The sequence below is a fragment of the Penicillium griseofulvum genome, assembly GCF_001561935.1.
Source record: "Penicillium griseofulvum strain PG3 chromosome Unknown contig_79, whole genome shotgun sequence".
Taxonomy (NCBI): domain Eukaryota; kingdom Fungi; phylum Ascomycota; class Eurotiomycetes; order Eurotiales; family Aspergillaceae; genus Penicillium; species Penicillium griseofulvum.
The window spans coordinates 938,270-955,353 of record NW_024467420.1 but is presented as its reverse complement, the minus strand read 5'-3'; the positions used below and the strand labels follow the sequence as shown (position 1 = coordinate 955,353).

The following is a 17,084-nucleotide window of genomic DNA, read 5'->3' as shown; positions in this document are numbered from 1 at the left end:
CAATGGATAGCAGCCTGGCGTAGTACGTATGTCTATATAAAGCACGGTTTTGACCGCATTTGGCTATATATATTTTCACTGCTCGGTTGAATTTGACTCGGCGACATGTACGTAACTAGGACGGAGTATTTCGAGTTACAATGGAGTATATAAACAGAGCCAACATCCGAATTAACCATCTAGTAGATATCGGCACGGCTTTCAATATCGTCTATCTTGGTTAGATACAATTACGATTTCTCAGTAAAGAAACGATTCTCAGGTCTCGGCAGGCCAAAGTGTTCTCGCAGCGTCGAGCCCGTATAGTCATTGCGGAAAAGGCCTCTTCGCTGGAGTTCAGGAACCAACCTATCTGTCACCTCTTCCAGACCCTGTGGCAAGAATGGAAATGTGCATGTGAAGCCATCTGAAGCCTCTTCGCGCAACCATGTCTCCATCTCCTCAGCAATATCACTCGGCGAACCGAGGAATGTCAACCCCGAGTATCCACCATATCGTTGCGCAAGCTGGCGGATTGTCAGTCCCTCTTCCTTAGCCAGCTTCTCAACAGACTCCCTGCTCGTCTTGCTCGCATTTGTCTCAGGCAGATCGTCCGGCAACAAACTATCCGGATCAAGTCCACTGACATCCACCCCAAGGGAGATTGACAAAGAAGCAATCGCACTATCGTAATGCACCAGACTATCCAACTTGAGTCTCTTCTCCTGCGCATCTTGTTTGCTATCCCCAACAATAATCATTGCCGCGGGTAAAATCTTCAACTGGTCCTTCTTCCGCCCCGCCTTCTCCACTCGCGCCTTGATATCTGCATAAAGTGCCTTCGCATCATCAATACCCTTCGGACTGCAAAACACAACCTCGGCAGTCTCAGCAGCTAGCTGTCGTCCCGGCTCGCTTTGCCCGGCCTGTACAATAACGGGCCATCCCTGCGGTGTCCGGGCAATATTCAACGGCCCTCGAACCTTCAACTCGTCACCCGAATGATTCAGCACATGCATTCTCGCAGGATCGAAATATTCTCCCGTTTCAACATTGCGAGTAAATGCATCGTCGGCAAAACTATCCCACAGCCCCGTGACGACATCATAGAATTCACGGGCACGCTTGTATCGATCACCATGAGCCAAATGTTCATCAAACCCGAAATTATGGCTTGACTCGGGGTTACCCGTAGTCACAATATTCCACGCCGCTCGTCCACCACTCAGATGATCTAGACTGGCAAATCGCCGGGCAACATGGTACGGCGCGTCGTAGGTTGTACTAGCAGTGGCGGCAAGGCCGATTTTCTCTGTCACGGAAGAGAGAGCGGAGAGCAAAGTAAATGGTTCGAATGAAGTAACAGTGTGGCTGCGCTTGAGAGCTTCGACGGGCATGTTCAGCACGGCTAAGTGATCGGCCATGAAGAAGGCGTCGAACTTGGCAGCTTCCAGCTTTTGGGCGAAGTGTGTGAGGTGTTTGAAATTGAAGTTGGCATCTGGGTATGAACCTGGATAGCGCCATGCACCTGTGTGTAGTGAGACTGGCCGCATGAAGGCTGTTAGGTGCAGCTGGCGCTTGGGTGGTGAGTCGGTCATCTTGGGGTAGATTTGATCTATTCAATTGTTTGAACCTCGCTGATTTCGATTGATATAGACAGTTCAAAATGAGAATAGCTGTGATTATATACCCCGCTTGAAGGTAAGTGTCGCATTTCCAAGCGGATTTATAAGCCTCGCTCACTCGGTCTTGATATGGCGTGCTCGGGGCTGGATATTAGGATATATATGTGTGATACCAATCCTATTGTTTGCTATGCTGTACCGGCAGACATACAGCTGCGGACGACGCGGATTCTGATTCAAAATCCGAGAGCAATATCGATGGTAAATCAGGAGTCTTTGACCGGCGCGTCGTCCAATTACCCGCAATGCCCGGGCAAAGCATGTCACTTGAGGAGAATCCCGAGGGCACAGGAACGCTGGGTGGCTTTTCCGAACTCACGCTTCCCAGCTCAAAGGAGTCAAAGGTGCTACCCTCACATGCTTCCATGTAGTCAATCCAGCAGAGAAGGGTAAGATGGATGCAGCGGTAAACCAAATCAGGTTATAGCGCAAACAGGGAATCAAACCTGGCGACCAAATGGCACGCAACCTGAGAGTCTACCATCCCAGCTGTCAGGCACTCCGAGAGAAGACCCGAGCCCTAAGAAAAGAGGCGGACTACATTCAGGACCAATCTTACAAACTTTGGCGCGAACTGATTGTGGACGGCATGAAACTTCGGCCGGGCTAAGAAATGTCATATCTGGAGTCGAAAAAGCGACTCGCTGATTGTCGTGCTTTCCACCAGGACGTTAAAGGATTTGACCCCAGGTTCGGCAATGTCTGGAGTGCATCTGGGTTACGGACGGCACAGTACCTAGTGATAGGGTCAAGCACCCGAAACCTAAGAACTCCTATAGCAAATGTGATCAAGTGACCACTCCAACATTCAGTGAAATGCGTGTATATTACAGTAGGAAGTAACGTAAATTTACAGTATGAAAAGAGAGCCCACTGAATTCTATAGAATTTTTGGATCTTTGTAAATATTGATAGTAGCTTGATCCCATATGCGACCGAAAATTTTTACGGTAAGATGTAGGCTTGGCGAGGCCTTGGATGCCTGCCTAAAATCTTTTCTTTGCCATAAACACCAGGTTCAACTCAAGCTTTAACTTAGGAAAACCCTCCAGAAAGAAATATGCTCTCTAAGTTACCTGTAGAGCTGCTGCTCTCAATAGCAAGCTATCTTGACAACCACACGGATACCCTGCGATTCGCCTCCTCTTGCCGTGCCTTCTATCAACTTTTGTTACCCGGCGTCTTTACATCGCTCGACCTGACAGAGTGCCGCAATGGGCAATTGAGTCATCTAGTGCACACACTCGCATCCAGGCCGGAATTAGCGCAAGAAGTGCGCACTTTAAGTGTCTCCCATGGCTGGCGGCCGCCTGCCGGCGTACGATATGAACAGGAGGTTATCCTGCCAATTCTCAACCCAGTCCTGGAGTGTTGGGACAGTCTATCTAATTGGGATTGGGAACTACAGACTGAAGGGAATAATGATGCATGGACTGTCCTGCTTCTGACCCTCTTGCCTAATCTGGAGGATCTATTTCTGGAGATTCATGACTTTTCAAACTACACTCTCGAGTGGATGTCCAGGGTCGGCTATAGACTAAACCCTGGTTTGTCTAAATTAAAACACTTCACAGCCGTGTGTTCTGATGTAGATGGCGGCCACAGCTCAATCCAATTTACCGCAATACTTCAGTTTCCCTCGTTACGAACCTTTTCTGGCCATTGGGTATGTGATGAGGAAGACCCCGATGAGGAAGATTTCGAAGATGAAGAAGGGCACGATGTGGCCAGCTACGTGCCCGACAGCTCCAATGTCACTCATATCCACCTCAAGTCCAGCTGTTCTCGAAAAGGCTTTTGGAATATGATAGGCGCAGCCAAGAGACTCGAATCGTTCGTGCTTGAGCATGCCGGTAACCCGACTTACGCGGATGATGAGGGAGTGCACGCGTCGAGCTACTACCAACCATTGCAAAAACATCGGGAGACCTTGCAAACGTTAACACTGACCGATAAGCGCACCAACAATTATACCGCTCACCAGATTGTCGACTATGATTACGTTGGATCATTCGCGGGATTCAGTGCGCTGAAGGAGCTTCGGATGCAGATATGTCACATACTAGACTGGGACGGTGACCTAGACATGCCATTAAACAACGGATTCAGTGATGTTTTGCCTCTATCGCTGGAAAGCCTTACTCTTGATGGCCTAGAGGAATACCAGACACCTCATCTAGCTGAGGCGTTTAAGGACTTCTTCTCAGGAGGCAGGTGCCGCTGCCCAAACCTGACTTATTTAGAAGTCAAGGGAAACTGGATGCATGTCCAGCAGTCAACTGAGGAGTCTAACGCTAAACCCCGTCCTATACCTGCCATGCTAAAGGCGTTTGCCGCCTTCAAGGTGAAACTTGAGGTGTTATGTTCGGCTGCGGGAGTTGAGTTCCGTCTACGTGATTTGCATGTGGAGGATATTATCCAGCAAAATGCTTTGTATGACTTTGAGAGTGATGCCCTGTGACTGGCTAGTTGGTCACTATAAGTTGAAAGTCATTAGGTATTCTAATTTGTGCTAGTCTAAATCCAGGCCAATTGAGGCATCTATCCCCAAAATCAGGCACTCGTCTGTAGTCAAAACAATACACAGTACTTTACCACTAGACCACAACAAAAACCAAGGTTACTGTTTATAGCCTAGGAGGCTTCTATTGTGCTATGATATGTACCCTCAGCCTTTCCAAAGTTGCACCTCCGCCGCCCCGGTGGTACATTTGATGTCTGCCACCAAATCGTCGATATGGGCGAAGCGCGAAGTCCACGGGAGATCCAAGTCGCCCGCAAAGAGCAGGTCGACCACCACATGGCCATTCACGGTGTACACCAATGATCCGGAATCTCCAGGCTTCCAGAAGAATCGGCCCTTGTCCCCCTTGCTCTGTACGTAATGTTCGATGGTTGTGATTAATACCTTCTCTCCATCAATCAGTTCATGATGTACGCGGGCCGGGCGAAGGGAGTAATAGTAGCCTTCCATGTACCCTGACCTTTGGCCGGATATTGCCAATTCAACAGTTGAAACCAGCTCAGGCACTCGGCCTTGCTTTAGTTTGTGGTCCTCGGGGGTCTATTGCACAGTTAGAGAAATAGATGGACGAAAGAGATGGGATGTCTGAGGGTAAATCGAAAGGTTGAGGCAATCGCAGGCAGAGGGTCAAGCATATTGTCAATTTATGATAGCTGAGCAACATGGGCAGAACAGGTATTGAGGCATAGTTAAGATGGAATGAAGCTCATCCTCGAGAACACCCTGTGTGCATTAGCTGCGTCGCTCTTGTTGTCCTTTTTCATATCACTTTCATATCCGATTCTATACTGTTTATACTGTCATTCTTACTTCTACCGTCTTATAGTCAAAAGAGTGGAGCATTGACACACAATATATACACAGAATACCCGTGAAATACGTATATGTATTGCCTTTCATGATCAATATAGAAGACGATTGGATATTTGGAAAAGTGGACCAAATAAGAACTACTATATCATGATACATAATACTCACGATGTATGTCTGGGAACTCCCAATTCAGTAAATACTTGCTACTAGTACTGTATAGCTAGGTATCCTACGAGATCACGGGGATTTTACAGGAAGCCATATATAGAAAAGGAACCATGTAATAGCTGATTGGCAAGTCAACAGAATTGGGTTTTGACAGGACTTGTCGATCATAAGTTCTGATCACAATCCTAGCTGAGCCACAACTTCAGAATTATCGGGTTTTTTGCGTCGTCTCGGCAAGCCCAAAGATCCCCCCCACATTCTGCCCTTTCTGATCATGACTCCCACCATTGGAAGATTGAAATCTTCCAAAATTAACACAATCTGGTCTCGGGGACCGCGCCAGTCTCGCTTGCTGTTGGAATCCACCGTCAGGAACATTACCACCTCACTGTCCTTAGTATTATCGGGTCTTCCGATGCGCATCGCTTCATAGCTAAGGCAATCCCTCAGATCGGCTTCATATTCAATTCTTTGTATCACTGCGCTGTGGATTGAATGAATGCGGTCCTGCGGCCCCATTGGCAACACGAGAAATGGGTCGTGAATAATTGGGTCGGAGATTTCGACATTAACATGACCAAGCTGGTTGTCGGATAGGTTTTTCCAGATTTGGCGACAGGCCTGCACCCAAGCGTGGCTAAATGTGCCGCGAGTTGCAGTGATGATCAACGTTGCCACAGGCTCGATGGAGATTTCAAGACTATGATCTGGCTCGCATTTCTTTATCTTCATCGAGGATGCATTGATTTCGTACTGCGCAAGAACGGAGTTGATCATCCTGGAAAGGCTAAAAGTTTCTAAGACTGTCCATAAAGGGGAACTGCCTTTCAGATCGAGGATTGTGACAGGTAAGGGACATAGGTATGGCCCTCCAGCGCGATATTTCTCATTGATAAATCCATCTGGATCGACTTGCCACCGACCTAGGTCGTAGATACTGTCACAGCTGGTCCGAACACGCCAACCATCCTGAATAGGAGAGGCGTATGCCGCCACACTTTGGGAACCTCTTGGGGTTAGATCTTCATCTTCCTCTGACTCAGAATCATGCTGTGATGAGGTATCAAGGCTGTCTATGGAGGACGAATCCGATTTGGAACCCACAAGGTTATTTGAGCGCCACGAAGAGGATTCAGAGGAGTCGTAAGCAAGGTTATCAGAGAGAGTGTCGGATATGGTGCTTGGCTCCTCCTGGCTAGCGGTGGGGACATTAAGTGTGTCAGGGTCATTCTCAGAGGGGTTGTCACATAGGATAACGGTTTGGACATCACTGTCACTTTTATACTGATCTGATCTGTCTGATGTAGCGACCGCTTTCAGTTCGCAACTCGCTTTGGTAGATTGGTCGAACAAGGCGATAGGTGGAGATTCTGGTTTCGTATCAACACTGGCCATGGAGGACGATCCAGAACTGTTACTGGAGGGGATACCTGATCTCCTCGTGCTCCCAGAAGTGGATTCATCAGAGTGATCGTCAAACAACCCGCTGGATATGACACGACGACCTTCCTTGGTAGAGATGGAGGTATGAAGCGTAATAGGGTCTTTGTCGGAGGGACTGTCACACAGGATGACAGTCTGAATGTCGCTGCCACTATCATAGTGGTCCAATATGTCCGACTTAGTGTTGAATTTCAATTCGTAGTTCTCTTGGATAGACGGATCGAACAAGGCGATGGGTGGAGACTTGGGTCTTGGCTCGATCGAAGTGTCATGCTGAGCAGGAATGTCTGATGTGGCGCTTGTGTAGATTTCAGAATTTTCTTTGGTAGGCGGGTCAAACATATGGATGGATGGAGATTTGGGTCTCTTAGCAATGCAAGTCTCGGGAATCCCACTATTTTCAATGGAAGTAGTACCCTGGGCAGGTGCTGCCGACGAAGCGCTAGTTTCGACCTTGCAGACTTTTTGGGTAGACTGTTTAAGCAAAGTGACTGAAGGCTTGAGCCCCATCTGACTGTAAACACATGATTGTTTGGATTGGGAAACGATAACAGTGGAGTGAGGTGAAAGAGATGGAGAGTGGAGAAGATATGCGGCTCAACCGTCTTGGCGAACTTTAAATGCAGGGGCAGTTATTCAGGTCACGTGTCAGCTCGTTGTCTCAAAGGGGGCACCGCTTACATCCAACAGCGATTTCAGAACTGCTCTCATTGTCAGCACTCAAGTTTCTCAATATTGCGATGCTTACCTGAGAAAATATCATGCATGTTTCCAGAAAGAGGCACCATTATGCCCATTATGTTGTACATTTCATGGAATATGCACCAACCCCAATCCGCGTGTGGGTGGTACTTCGTTCGAGGCATACTACAAAGCCCAAAGCAATACCATCGGTCGATCTCCAAGTCTTCCCTACTGTTACAAAATCACCATGACATTAGCGTGAACTCTCCCCAGTCAGGCAAGCCTATCCACCTGAGCGCGATTTAACATATCACTCATTCGATCAGACTGGAACTCCAACGATGAATTCTTCAAATTTACGCGTGGTCGCTTTACTGTCAATGAGGCAAAGAATTTTCGAAGTCGGGACATCAAATTCGACTTGAACAAGCTTGCAAGAGTCGCGGCAGACTCAGTGGGCGCTTCTCACTGCATTTCCGTAAAGAAGTATCCCGATGGCATGTTCAGCAAAGCATTCCTTATGACTATGTAAAATGGCCAAGAACTTGTAGCTAAGGTGCCCAACCCCAATGCTGGGGTTCCACACTTCACCACGGCAAGTGAGGTCGCCACGATGGACTTCGTAAGTTCATTTTAAACTCCGTGGACGCCGAATCTTGCTAATGTGACTGGATTGGGAGGCTAGAAAAGTCCTGGACACACCGGCGCCTCATGTGCACGCATGGAACTCGCAGGCAACATCGCATCCTGTTGGGGCTGAATTTATTATCATGAACAAAGTCGAGGGTGTCCCATTGTCCCAAGTATGGAGCACGATGCAAATGCCTCAAAGGCTCAAAGTGATTCTTGCTATGACAAGTCTGCAGAAGAAATGGTTGAGCGTTTCGTTCTCCCAATATGGCAGCCTGTACTATGCTGGAGATGTGCAGTCCCCAGAGGGCAACCAATATATCAGGGATGGCATGGCCGTCAAAGATTCAGGGTTTGCTATAGGTCCGGCTACTGGTCGGGATTGGTCTGATGCGTGTCGATCAGAGTTGGGTATTGATAGGGGACCATGTACGTCAGGAATCTTGTCTTTTCCCCGTAGCCACTGACGACTTTGCAGGGGCTTCTTCAACGCAGTACCTACAAGCAGTAGGAATACGAGAGATGGAAGCAACCCGGTCTCTGGTACCACTAAAACAGATTGCCTTATTCCGCGGTCCAAGATTCTACCAACCAAACATGGAAAATAAGCTTACTGCCTTATCATGCTACCAAAAAATCGTCGATGCTCTTATCCCAAAGGACGCCGCGATCAACAACGCCTGCATCTGGCACAATGATTTACATGATGACAACATCTTTGTAGACCCATATAACCCGGAAACCATCACAGGTATCATTGACTGGCAGTCCTGCCACATATCACCCCTCTTCAACCATAATCCTGATCCAGCTTTCCTCGACTGGGATGGTCTTGAGCCCAAGACACTCGACCTAGCACCGAGGCCGACACTCTCTGGACTTTCCCCCAAAGAACGATCGGCCGCTATGCGCGATTATACTGTTCAAAACGTGTTCATTGTATGGCGAAAGCTCATGCATGCTAAAAATCCAGACTTATATCGGGCAGTCGAATTTCGAAAGACGGCAGCGTACGGACTGATATCTCTAGCCCACCGCATGTTCGAATACGGCGAGGCGCACTTTCTATCGCTTCTAGTCGATCTGAAAGACACGTGGACGGGCTTGCCTGGCGTCACTAGCGGCATTCCATTCCCGTTTGAGTTTTCAGAAACGGATATCGAGCGTATCAAACTGGACGGCGACAATGCGGCAGTAGGAACTGAGCTTATGGCTGAGATTAAGGAGCAAATGGGCGATTTGTGGCCCGATAAAGGCTTGATCGAACACGAGCGATACGAGGCTTGCAAAGCTGCGCTCGAAGAGATCAAACGTCAGATACTGGATCAATTGGCTGAGACTGATCAGGAGAAAGCCGAATACGAGCGTTATTGGCCATTTGAATGACATCGCGTATTGGATGTCCACCCTAGGTCTACCGTGTCCTATGCAATGGTGTTGGCTTTACGGAAACTTGTGCAGCCACTATGTATACATTCAAATATGGCAACATTTCTGCGAACGGTTTCATAACGCGAGTTTCATATCCTCCTTGGGTATACAGACTTACTAACGCTTCATGCCAGCCCTATTTCCTACGTATACACCCATACTAACGTTCCTCGAGGTGGTCATTTGAAAATTGAAGCCGAGGGCTTGTTTGGAGTCATGGCTCTAATTAGGAACTCTCTGCCAATTCGGCCTCAATAATTCCCAACCCATCACCCTCACGCACCCAAAATTTGATGACTCGCAAACCAACAGATGTAAGGAGATTACTCCAACGCTGACGAGTTCTCTCCAATCCCGAGCAGAAAACCATCACCGCGATATCTGTCATACAAGGAAGCGATCGAGCATTCTGATCAGGAAGAATATACTCCTCCATAATAACCCTGGAGAACCCTCGCTTCATAGCCGGCTTTAGGTTGTTAAAGATAATGGTCGCTTTCTCATCAGACCAGTCATGCAACACGTTCTTGAAATAGTACGCCCTTGCCCCTGCGCATCAAATGTGTTAGCCCCATCCAAATGCATATTTCACACACACACACAAAACTTACCTTGAACAGGCTGGACCTCTGCAAAGAAATCATGTGCAACAGTATCAATAGAAGCCGCCTCTAGATCCTGTGCCCCACGCACTTCATCAATCACAGATGAAAGATCCTCCAATACCAGTCTACCTGGTGCATCCGGGAATCTCTTCCTAAATCCAATTAGATCAGGGCCACGACCAGCCCCAAGGTCTACCAAAAGTGGTGTGTCGGCACTTATGTCCGGGTGATCAAGAAGTTGTTCACGAACAGGGAACCAGTCCGCCCAGTGTGGACGGTCAGCCCGCTGTCCTTCCATGAAGCTATTGAACCGAGTCAAAGCTTCTGGGTTCTTGCACAGCCATGTGAATCCGTCGATCTGCAGATCGTGCGTGTATTGTAGAGGGGCGAACATTGGATCATCTGGGTTGCGATAATTGGTAGAGTGGAGATATTCGGGGACCTTCTGCACTGAGGGCAGGAATTCATGGAACCTGGTTAGGTTAGTTTAAGTTTTTGTTTTGGGTTTTGAATTTGGTGCGGCTTACAGTGATCCCACGACTCCGATTGATGTGCGCTGGGTCATTTCACGGGAGAGCGCGGTGGGGAGATATTCGCTGGGAGCTGGCTCTTCTACGAAGCCGTTGGCGACTAGAACTCGCATGATGCGCTCTGACGGCGGGGTTAGATCTCCCGTCTTCGCCGTTGACTGTTTACATACCGACTAGAAGAGGGTCTGCCGGCTTTGCTGCGGCCAGTTCGGCCAGAGGCACTGGGGCCGTAGCCTGAGCTAGCACGGGGAATACATTCATATCATGGGCCGTCTTGACGGCCATGAGAATGATCGGCTTTGAAACTCATTAGCATTATTCAAATGACCTTGAGGTCTATCGATGGCCTACGGAAAAGGATAACTTGAGGATTGCATCCTTGGGTCGTTCCAATGCACGCGCCAGTTGCACGGCCTTTTCCTGTGCTTCAACTCGAAAGCTGTCGGATTGATTAGATCCATATGAATCTAGAGCAGCCTTGGCTTCTGCCAAGATACTTTGAAGATGTCGGATATCCATATCGGAAATTATGGCCAAGAAAAATGAGGGTGGAAACTACGGAGTAGAACTGGCTGGATCAGGGCTCAAGTATTTTTCTACGTAACTCCGTTGTACTCCGCACCAAGAGCGTCATTCTGGCTAACGCAATAGATCCAACCTGGAGGATCCGCCTATTGGCGCACTATCTAAGATCTACATGCCATCCATACCCAGAGTATCGTCCACATTGTGGACTGTTTCCGCTAAAGAGCGGGTCGACGGCAAAGCGCTCGGTTGAAGCTCAAACCAGTCTACGCGCCCACATGATCATTAATCTTTTTTTTAGCGGATCAAAGGAAATGAGATAATCAAATATAGATTTCATTGACTACAAAATAGTGACTAGGGAAAAGAAGAGGGAGAGATATCTCGAGGTAAGAGATAAGGTCACGTGATAGTCTCCATATTTCCGGCCAACACACACGAACGACTTGGAACGGGTCAGTGGAGACGACAATTTCGATTTGCGAACGAGGCTACAATACCAGACGATGCACATACTAACCTTGCAACTTGAAATCATAACACTCTATCAACAATCTCCAAGAAAGCCATTGTCTACTGAGTTTTATTGTTGATGACAGCCTCTCGTTCCCTTACGAGTTGGCTTCATTGCCTCGATTATGTTCACAGACAATGTTGTCATTTCCATTTTTCTATCTTGTTACAAATTGAAACGGAGATCTACGCTCTTACATACTTAGCGGAGATTGTTTGTGCTTGTAGTTGAACTTGACGTATGTTGTACTTTTTTCGCCCCAGTGTATGACCCACACTTCGTAACGAAGAGAAATGAAGAAATCAATGGTCTGTTCAGGAGAATCAAACGCACGAATAGCATGGAGTGGGCATCGCCGATACCCGCCAACTCCATTTCTTTATTTCATTACCGAGTCAAAGCCAATAGATTCACTCATCGGTAGTTACCCTTCTGTTTACCTTTTACCGCTGGACCGTGAAGCTTTGATCGACGTCAAACCGACCAAACATATTTCACCAAGCACCAAACTTCCTGTCTCCAGTGCTATACGGAGTATTTTTAATGAATATCACACCCTCGGTGTCTTGGCATCAACTATGCTATACACTAGTGGGTGAGACAGAATATCCACAACGATTTTCCGTTCGGAAGACCCTGTTCTGGATAGTCCATGGTTCATAAACAGATTGGGTTCGTTAGTTGTGGTCGATCGTTCGCACAGAAGGAGATAGTAGTACTTATATACTGAAGGATATTTCAACGGTCACTTAGTTCGCGAGTCACTCGTTTTATGTTACTTATTCTTATCATTTAAATTGACACTCCATATTCGAGGACAGTCTAGTTGCCGCCTTGCCTAGAGCATCTATTCATTCAACCGATGTCCGAAAATAGAGCCATTTAACGTCATGGCATACAACGTTACAACAGAGCTGTTCGCAGAATGGGCTGTAGGGCTTGCCATCATTGCAGTTCGCATTTACGCACGCTGGAAACATGGAAAGGGCAAGTTCTACTGGGATGATCTATGTCTAGGGTTTGCCACGGTCAGTTCTCTGAAACCAGGTAATTAGAGGTAATTATACTAATTGAGAAAAGATATTTTGGACAATGCATACCGTCTTCCTCTACCTCTGTACGGGTATGTTCCCTCTGAATTCCTCCTACTTGATTCCATGTTAATTCAAGACAGATGTATACGGATCGAATATTGGTCTCAACGAGAAAACGGCAATGGAAGTTCCAGACAGCCAAGTAGCAACACTACGAACCGGTTCCATCCACGCATTTATTGCCTGGCTCTCTTATGTCTTCATGGTGTGGTCATTCAAAGGGGTCTTGATGTTCTTCTACAACAGATTGACGTGCGTCCCTACACTCCTTTCCGCTATTCAAAGTCTATGCTAACAAGATACCAGAATGGGTCTCTGGCAGCACCGCTTAACTATGGCCGTTGGAGCCTTCTGTATCTGCACATTCATCGCCTCATTATTTTTCCACGTCTTTATCTGTGAGCCCGTACAATCGAGTTGGCAAATCAAACCATATCCCGGAGGTGAGATCGATACATTTACATTGATTTCGTGGCTACTAACCCCATTCACAGATAACTGTACTATACGCCCATTAAACTATATCGTCATCGAGAGTCTCAGCATCACGTCAGTCATAGACTTTTCCAATCCCCACATATAAACTAACGTTGAACAGAACCGACGTTGCAATTATGACAATCCCCATTCCCCTCGTGATAGCAGCCCGTATCCCCGTCTCCCAAAAGCTTCTCCTATGTCTTCTCTTCTCGTCCGGAATCTTCGTCATGATCGCCGCCTTCCTCCGCGCCTACTATTCCGTCAAGGACATCTCCGAACTATCAACCGCCCTAGGCTGGGCGTCTCGCGAAGCCCTCGTCTCCGTGATAACAATCTGCGCACCGGGAATTAAACCACTTTTCAGCAGCTCGCGCTGGTTCTCTTCGAAGGGCAGCTCAAATCATACCAGTCGGACGCCGAAACAAAACGGTATGTTTACTTCTTCGAGGAGTCAGGGGGATGTATATGGTAAACATCCGTATGAGCTGTCCTCGTTCGGGTGGGGGAAGTCACGGCGGGATTCGACGGGCGAGAGTCAGCAGCATATTGTTGTTGATATGAGTAGGAGTGGAGAGGACTCGATAGAACATGATAAGGAGGGAATTGTGGTTACTACGGATGTTACTCTCTCTGAGGAACAACGTTCTCGGAAATAGAGAGATTCTTGATGTGAGATGTATTTAATGTTAATGTGTATCTGTAAAAATAATTTCATACAAGCAGGGAAAATCCAAGAACTGGCAGCTATTATTATGTCCTACATCTTGAATTTAGAATGAAGATTAGGATCTAGAAGACCTGTAATCGTAGTCTACGGATACATCGAAAACCATTATTCAAAGCACATTGTCAAGTCTATTGCCATATATTCCTACAGTTCAGCATTCCCGCTGGTACCCACGTATGTTGTGATTGCTTCTCTCGCTGCTCAGACTGATTCATGCCTCGCTTCAAAATATCAAATCAGTAGAAGCCGCAACGTAGAGAGTCCAAGAAATCATAGAAAGGTAATAATAAAAAAGAAAGAAAGAAGATTCGTGACTCGTGTCATTCATGTATAGAACAAGAAGTAAACGCAAAAGGCGAAACGACACCAGAATCAAGTCTAGAAATGTTCCTTCCAGAATTTGAACCGGACGTCCTTGGTGGATGCATATTTCGCCGCATCGCTAATCTGCATGGCAGCAGTATTAGGACCACAGAAGTACACACCGATATCGGTGGTACCAGAACTCTGCAGACCGGTCATATAGGACTGATTCAGTAATCCAAGTTTCATAGCCGTGAAAAGTCGCTTAAAGTCCGGACGACCGAAGTTCGTCCGACTCCTCAGCTCGGTGAGAGGATCGAGAGCCTGGCCAACAGAGTTGAGGTAGATATTTGCAGCGGTATCAGCGTCGAGACGCTGTGTGAGGTAAGTGTGGATACGCAAGAACTCAGTGCTTCCCTCGCTAGCAGCCGCATTGGCAGATTGAGCTTCGAGGGAAGATAGTAGAGCTTGGAACCACTCAAATGAAGAGGTATCCTTGCAGACCCAGATGAACTCGACACGTCGGAGCCGGCGAGGGGGGTTCGGACTTGAGCGGAGATGCCATATGTTCTTGAGAATAGATGCCCAGGGTGTGACGCCGATGCCGGTGCCGATGAGAACGGCGATTTCGTTCTCGAACACGTCTTCCGCGGGCGCACCGTATGGTCCATCTATGCGGATTGCGGGCATGGTCTGGCCGTTTTGTAGGGCAACTTCGTACATGCCGTTGGGGTCGAGACCTTCGAGGTCTTTGGCTTGGGCGGGACCGCAACCGAGTGCGTCTCCAAGTGCTCGGGTGAAGTCTCCGACTTGACGGACGTGGATGCTGAGATATGGATCAAAGGGGCAGGAGGTGATAGTGAATGGATGCCATTGGGTACTGGAGACATCGGGCACTTGGAGGAATACCCATTGTCCGGCTTTGTATTTCATGCTTGGTTTGTGGAATTGGATCTCCATGGCGGCTAGGGTCGTTAGCTGTGGTCGATCAAACATCTGTGAAAGAAAACCATACCATAAGGATGACGGATGACTTTTGTAATGACTGTCACGCGTCGGGCGCGGATCTCCCTGTATAGTCGCTCGAAGAGATACAAGCCTCCGATGACCAACTCCCATCTCCACCCTTCATAGCCAAGACAATGATCCCAGAACTGTTTTCCTGCGAAGGGCGAGATAGGGCTGGCGGTATCTCGGACAAAGCACCCAGTGGCGTGGGTATAGAGTGCCAACATAAAGGGAATAAAAAGGTGGTGCCCGTACCAGAAGGTTTCATATGCTTGCTGGCGAATGCGGTGGTGTGCGGTGGTATACATAAGCATCATGCACAGAAGCATGACATGGCCAGTGATACCACTTGCGCGAGCAAAATGGATTGACACTGCAAGTTCTGGGCGGATTTGATCCTTTTCGATGTTGTAGAAACTGGGTAATGTTAGCAAAGTAACAGCGACAACCTAAATCAGAAAATAGCTTACTTCACGTAGTGAGCAGCGGTGTGAATAGCTGTGAATACTAGCATGGCATACGCTATTTGCCGATGGAACCACGCCGACTCATCTAGTGGGAGCCATCTGATCTGTGGTCTCAGCCATCGGAGGATATTCCGACACATAGGAAATAGGATCAAAGTGCCATCCACCGAAAGGACAAGGCCTGCGCCTCGCGATATCCAGACTGAATAGGTAAGGGCATTCAGCGGCGCCAACTTTGGATTTGATGCCTGAATGTACCTATAATAATGTTAGCTATGCAGTCCAGAGATTATAGATGTTCACATGCATACCATCCTGCAGCAAAGATGCCAATATGTAGACCCCAAAAGACCAAATGGAACAAGACCTTAGAAACGGTCAAGTCCGCCCTCTTTAACCAGGAGACTGGGGCTGTGGCCATTTTTTCTCTGCGCTTTTAAGAATGTCGACCGGCGACAAGTAATTTAGGCGATAATCGATAATTCAATCAAAGGAGTGACAAGGCCAGACGGTTGACCAGCAACCCGGTAATATACACTGAGGTTCTGTCGAAAATGGAGTCTCTTGATCCCGTTTTGCAGCAAGACTCCAATGTCAATATTGACAGTTGATGGGTTCGGAGCTTGTCAACGTCGATGTCTCTCCATGAACTTATCGCGAATCACAATTTTCCAGGAGATGTTTCGCTTAGGCGCTGAGAATCGGGGCCTTCGGGAATTTGAAAATATTCCAAATAGTATTGAATAGCTTGTGCTAGAAACGGTAAACTTGCAGCTTGTGGTGCTGCTCGATCAAGATGTATAGTAACTCTGTGTGGTCGCGCTATTGGCGTTTCGCCGGGGAATTCCCCTGCTCGTATCCTCTCGAATAAATGAGGTTACTGGACACTTGATGAAAGATATTTTATTGTTTCAAGTTTGTAGACATGGTCGACGTCAATGTGTAAGAACGAAAAAAAGTTGGAGGTTCAGAGAATCCCAGTGTTGTGGTTTTAGCTGCAGGGGTGATGAGGGGGGGCGGATCTATAATTACATCGCTTCCACCGGGCACTACGGATAACCGAAAGACTATGGTAGATTTTAGTCCAATAGACTATATCTATAATGTCTGTGCTTTTGAAATTCTCCTTGAAATAGGTAATGGACAGACCAGAAAAAGTAAATTTAGAGGCTAGAATCTTTGTCGCTTGAGAAATCCTCGTCAGTTTTCACCTCTCTTTCAACTGCTATCTTGGCTTATTCTTTCCAAGGCTTTCAAAAGTCCTGCTTATGACCTTGGGCCCCGGTTTTAATTAATACTCTACGAAGTTTTCTATTTTTAATGGCCGTTCGTAGCAGGCACACCAATCATGACACGGAGTTTATACGCTCTACGGAGTCGAAGTCTGATCACCGTGCCACGTTCCCCGCGATGAAGCGAATCTAGTACGAAAATGGAAGCACACCCTGGTTCGATCAATCGTATCCGAGTTGGC

General features: G+C 47.5%; 7 protein-coding genes across 7 annotated transcripts; 3 read left to right on the top strand and 4 right to left on the bottom strand.

Annotated features, from left to right (window-relative positions):
- Positions 1–230: 230 nt before the first annotated feature.
- Positions 231–1,577, bottom strand: PGRI_003020 (LLM class flavin-dependent oxidoreductase; the record flags this gene model as incomplete). Its single annotated transcript, XM_040788015.1, has 1 exon — positions 231–1,577. The coding sequence occupies one exon, from the start codon at positions 1,575–1,577 to the stop codon at positions 231–233; it is 1,347 nt and encodes a 448-aa protein (XP_040651787.1).
- Positions 1,578–2,724: 1,147 nt separating this feature from the next.
- On the top strand, positions 2,725–4,125 carry PGRI_003010 (F-box protein; the record flags this gene model as incomplete). Its single annotated transcript, XM_040788014.1, has 1 exon — positions 2,725–4,125. One exon carries the CDS (start codon positions 2,725–2,727, stop codon positions 4,123–4,125), a length of 1,401 nt encoding a protein of 466 aa, XP_040651786.1.
- Positions 4,126–4,332: 207 nt separating this feature from the next.
- On the bottom strand, positions 4,333–6,954 carry PGRI_003000 (uncharacterized protein; the record flags this gene model as incomplete). Its single annotated transcript, XM_040788013.1, has 2 exons — positions 4,333–4,728; positions 5,455–6,954. The coding sequence occupies 2 exons, from the start codon at positions 6,952–6,954 to the stop codon at positions 4,333–4,335; spliced, it is 1,896 nt and encodes a 631-aa protein (XP_040651785.1).
- A 955-nt stretch (positions 6,955–7,909) lies between these two features.
- PGRI_002990 (Aminoglycoside phosphotransferase) lies at positions 7,910–9,312 on the top strand (the record flags this gene model as incomplete). Its single annotated transcript, XM_040788012.1, has 4 exons — positions 7,910–7,918; positions 7,977–8,099; positions 8,163–8,355; positions 8,405–9,312. 4 exons carry the CDS (start codon positions 7,910–7,912, stop codon positions 9,310–9,312), a joined length of 1,233 nt encoding a protein of 410 aa, XP_040651784.1.
- A 271-nt stretch (positions 9,313–9,583) lies between these two features.
- On the bottom strand, positions 9,584–11,011 carry PGRI_002980 (Plant methyltransferase dimerization; the record flags this gene model as incomplete). The annotated part of the gene is made up of 5 exons (XM_040788011.1): positions 9,584–9,906; positions 9,969–10,435; positions 10,490–10,613; positions 10,663–10,789; positions 10,844–11,011. The coding sequence occupies 5 exons, from the start codon at positions 11,009–11,011 to the stop codon at positions 9,584–9,586; spliced, it is 1,209 nt and encodes a 402-aa protein (XP_040651783.1).
- Positions 11,012–12,421: 1,410 nt separating this feature from the next.
- Positions 12,422–13,761, top strand: PGRI_002970 (uncharacterized protein; the record flags this gene model as incomplete). Its single annotated transcript, XM_040788010.1, has 6 exons — positions 12,422–12,559; positions 12,612–12,654; positions 12,706–12,877; positions 12,932–13,068; positions 13,120–13,174; positions 13,224–13,761. The coding sequence occupies 6 exons, from the start codon at positions 12,422–12,424 to the stop codon at positions 13,759–13,761; spliced, it is 1,083 nt and encodes a 360-aa protein (XP_040651782.1).
- A 449-nt stretch (positions 13,762–14,210) lies between these two features.
- On the bottom strand, positions 14,211–16,031 carry PGRI_002960 (putative NADPH oxidase (NoxA); the record flags this gene model as incomplete). The annotated part of the gene is made up of 4 exons (XM_040788009.1): positions 14,211–15,100; positions 15,151–15,560; positions 15,614–15,868; positions 15,922–16,031. The coding sequence occupies 4 exons, from the start codon at positions 16,029–16,031 to the stop codon at positions 14,211–14,213; spliced, it is 1,665 nt and encodes a 554-aa protein (XP_040651781.1).
- Positions 16,032–17,084: the final 1,053 nt, after the last annotated feature.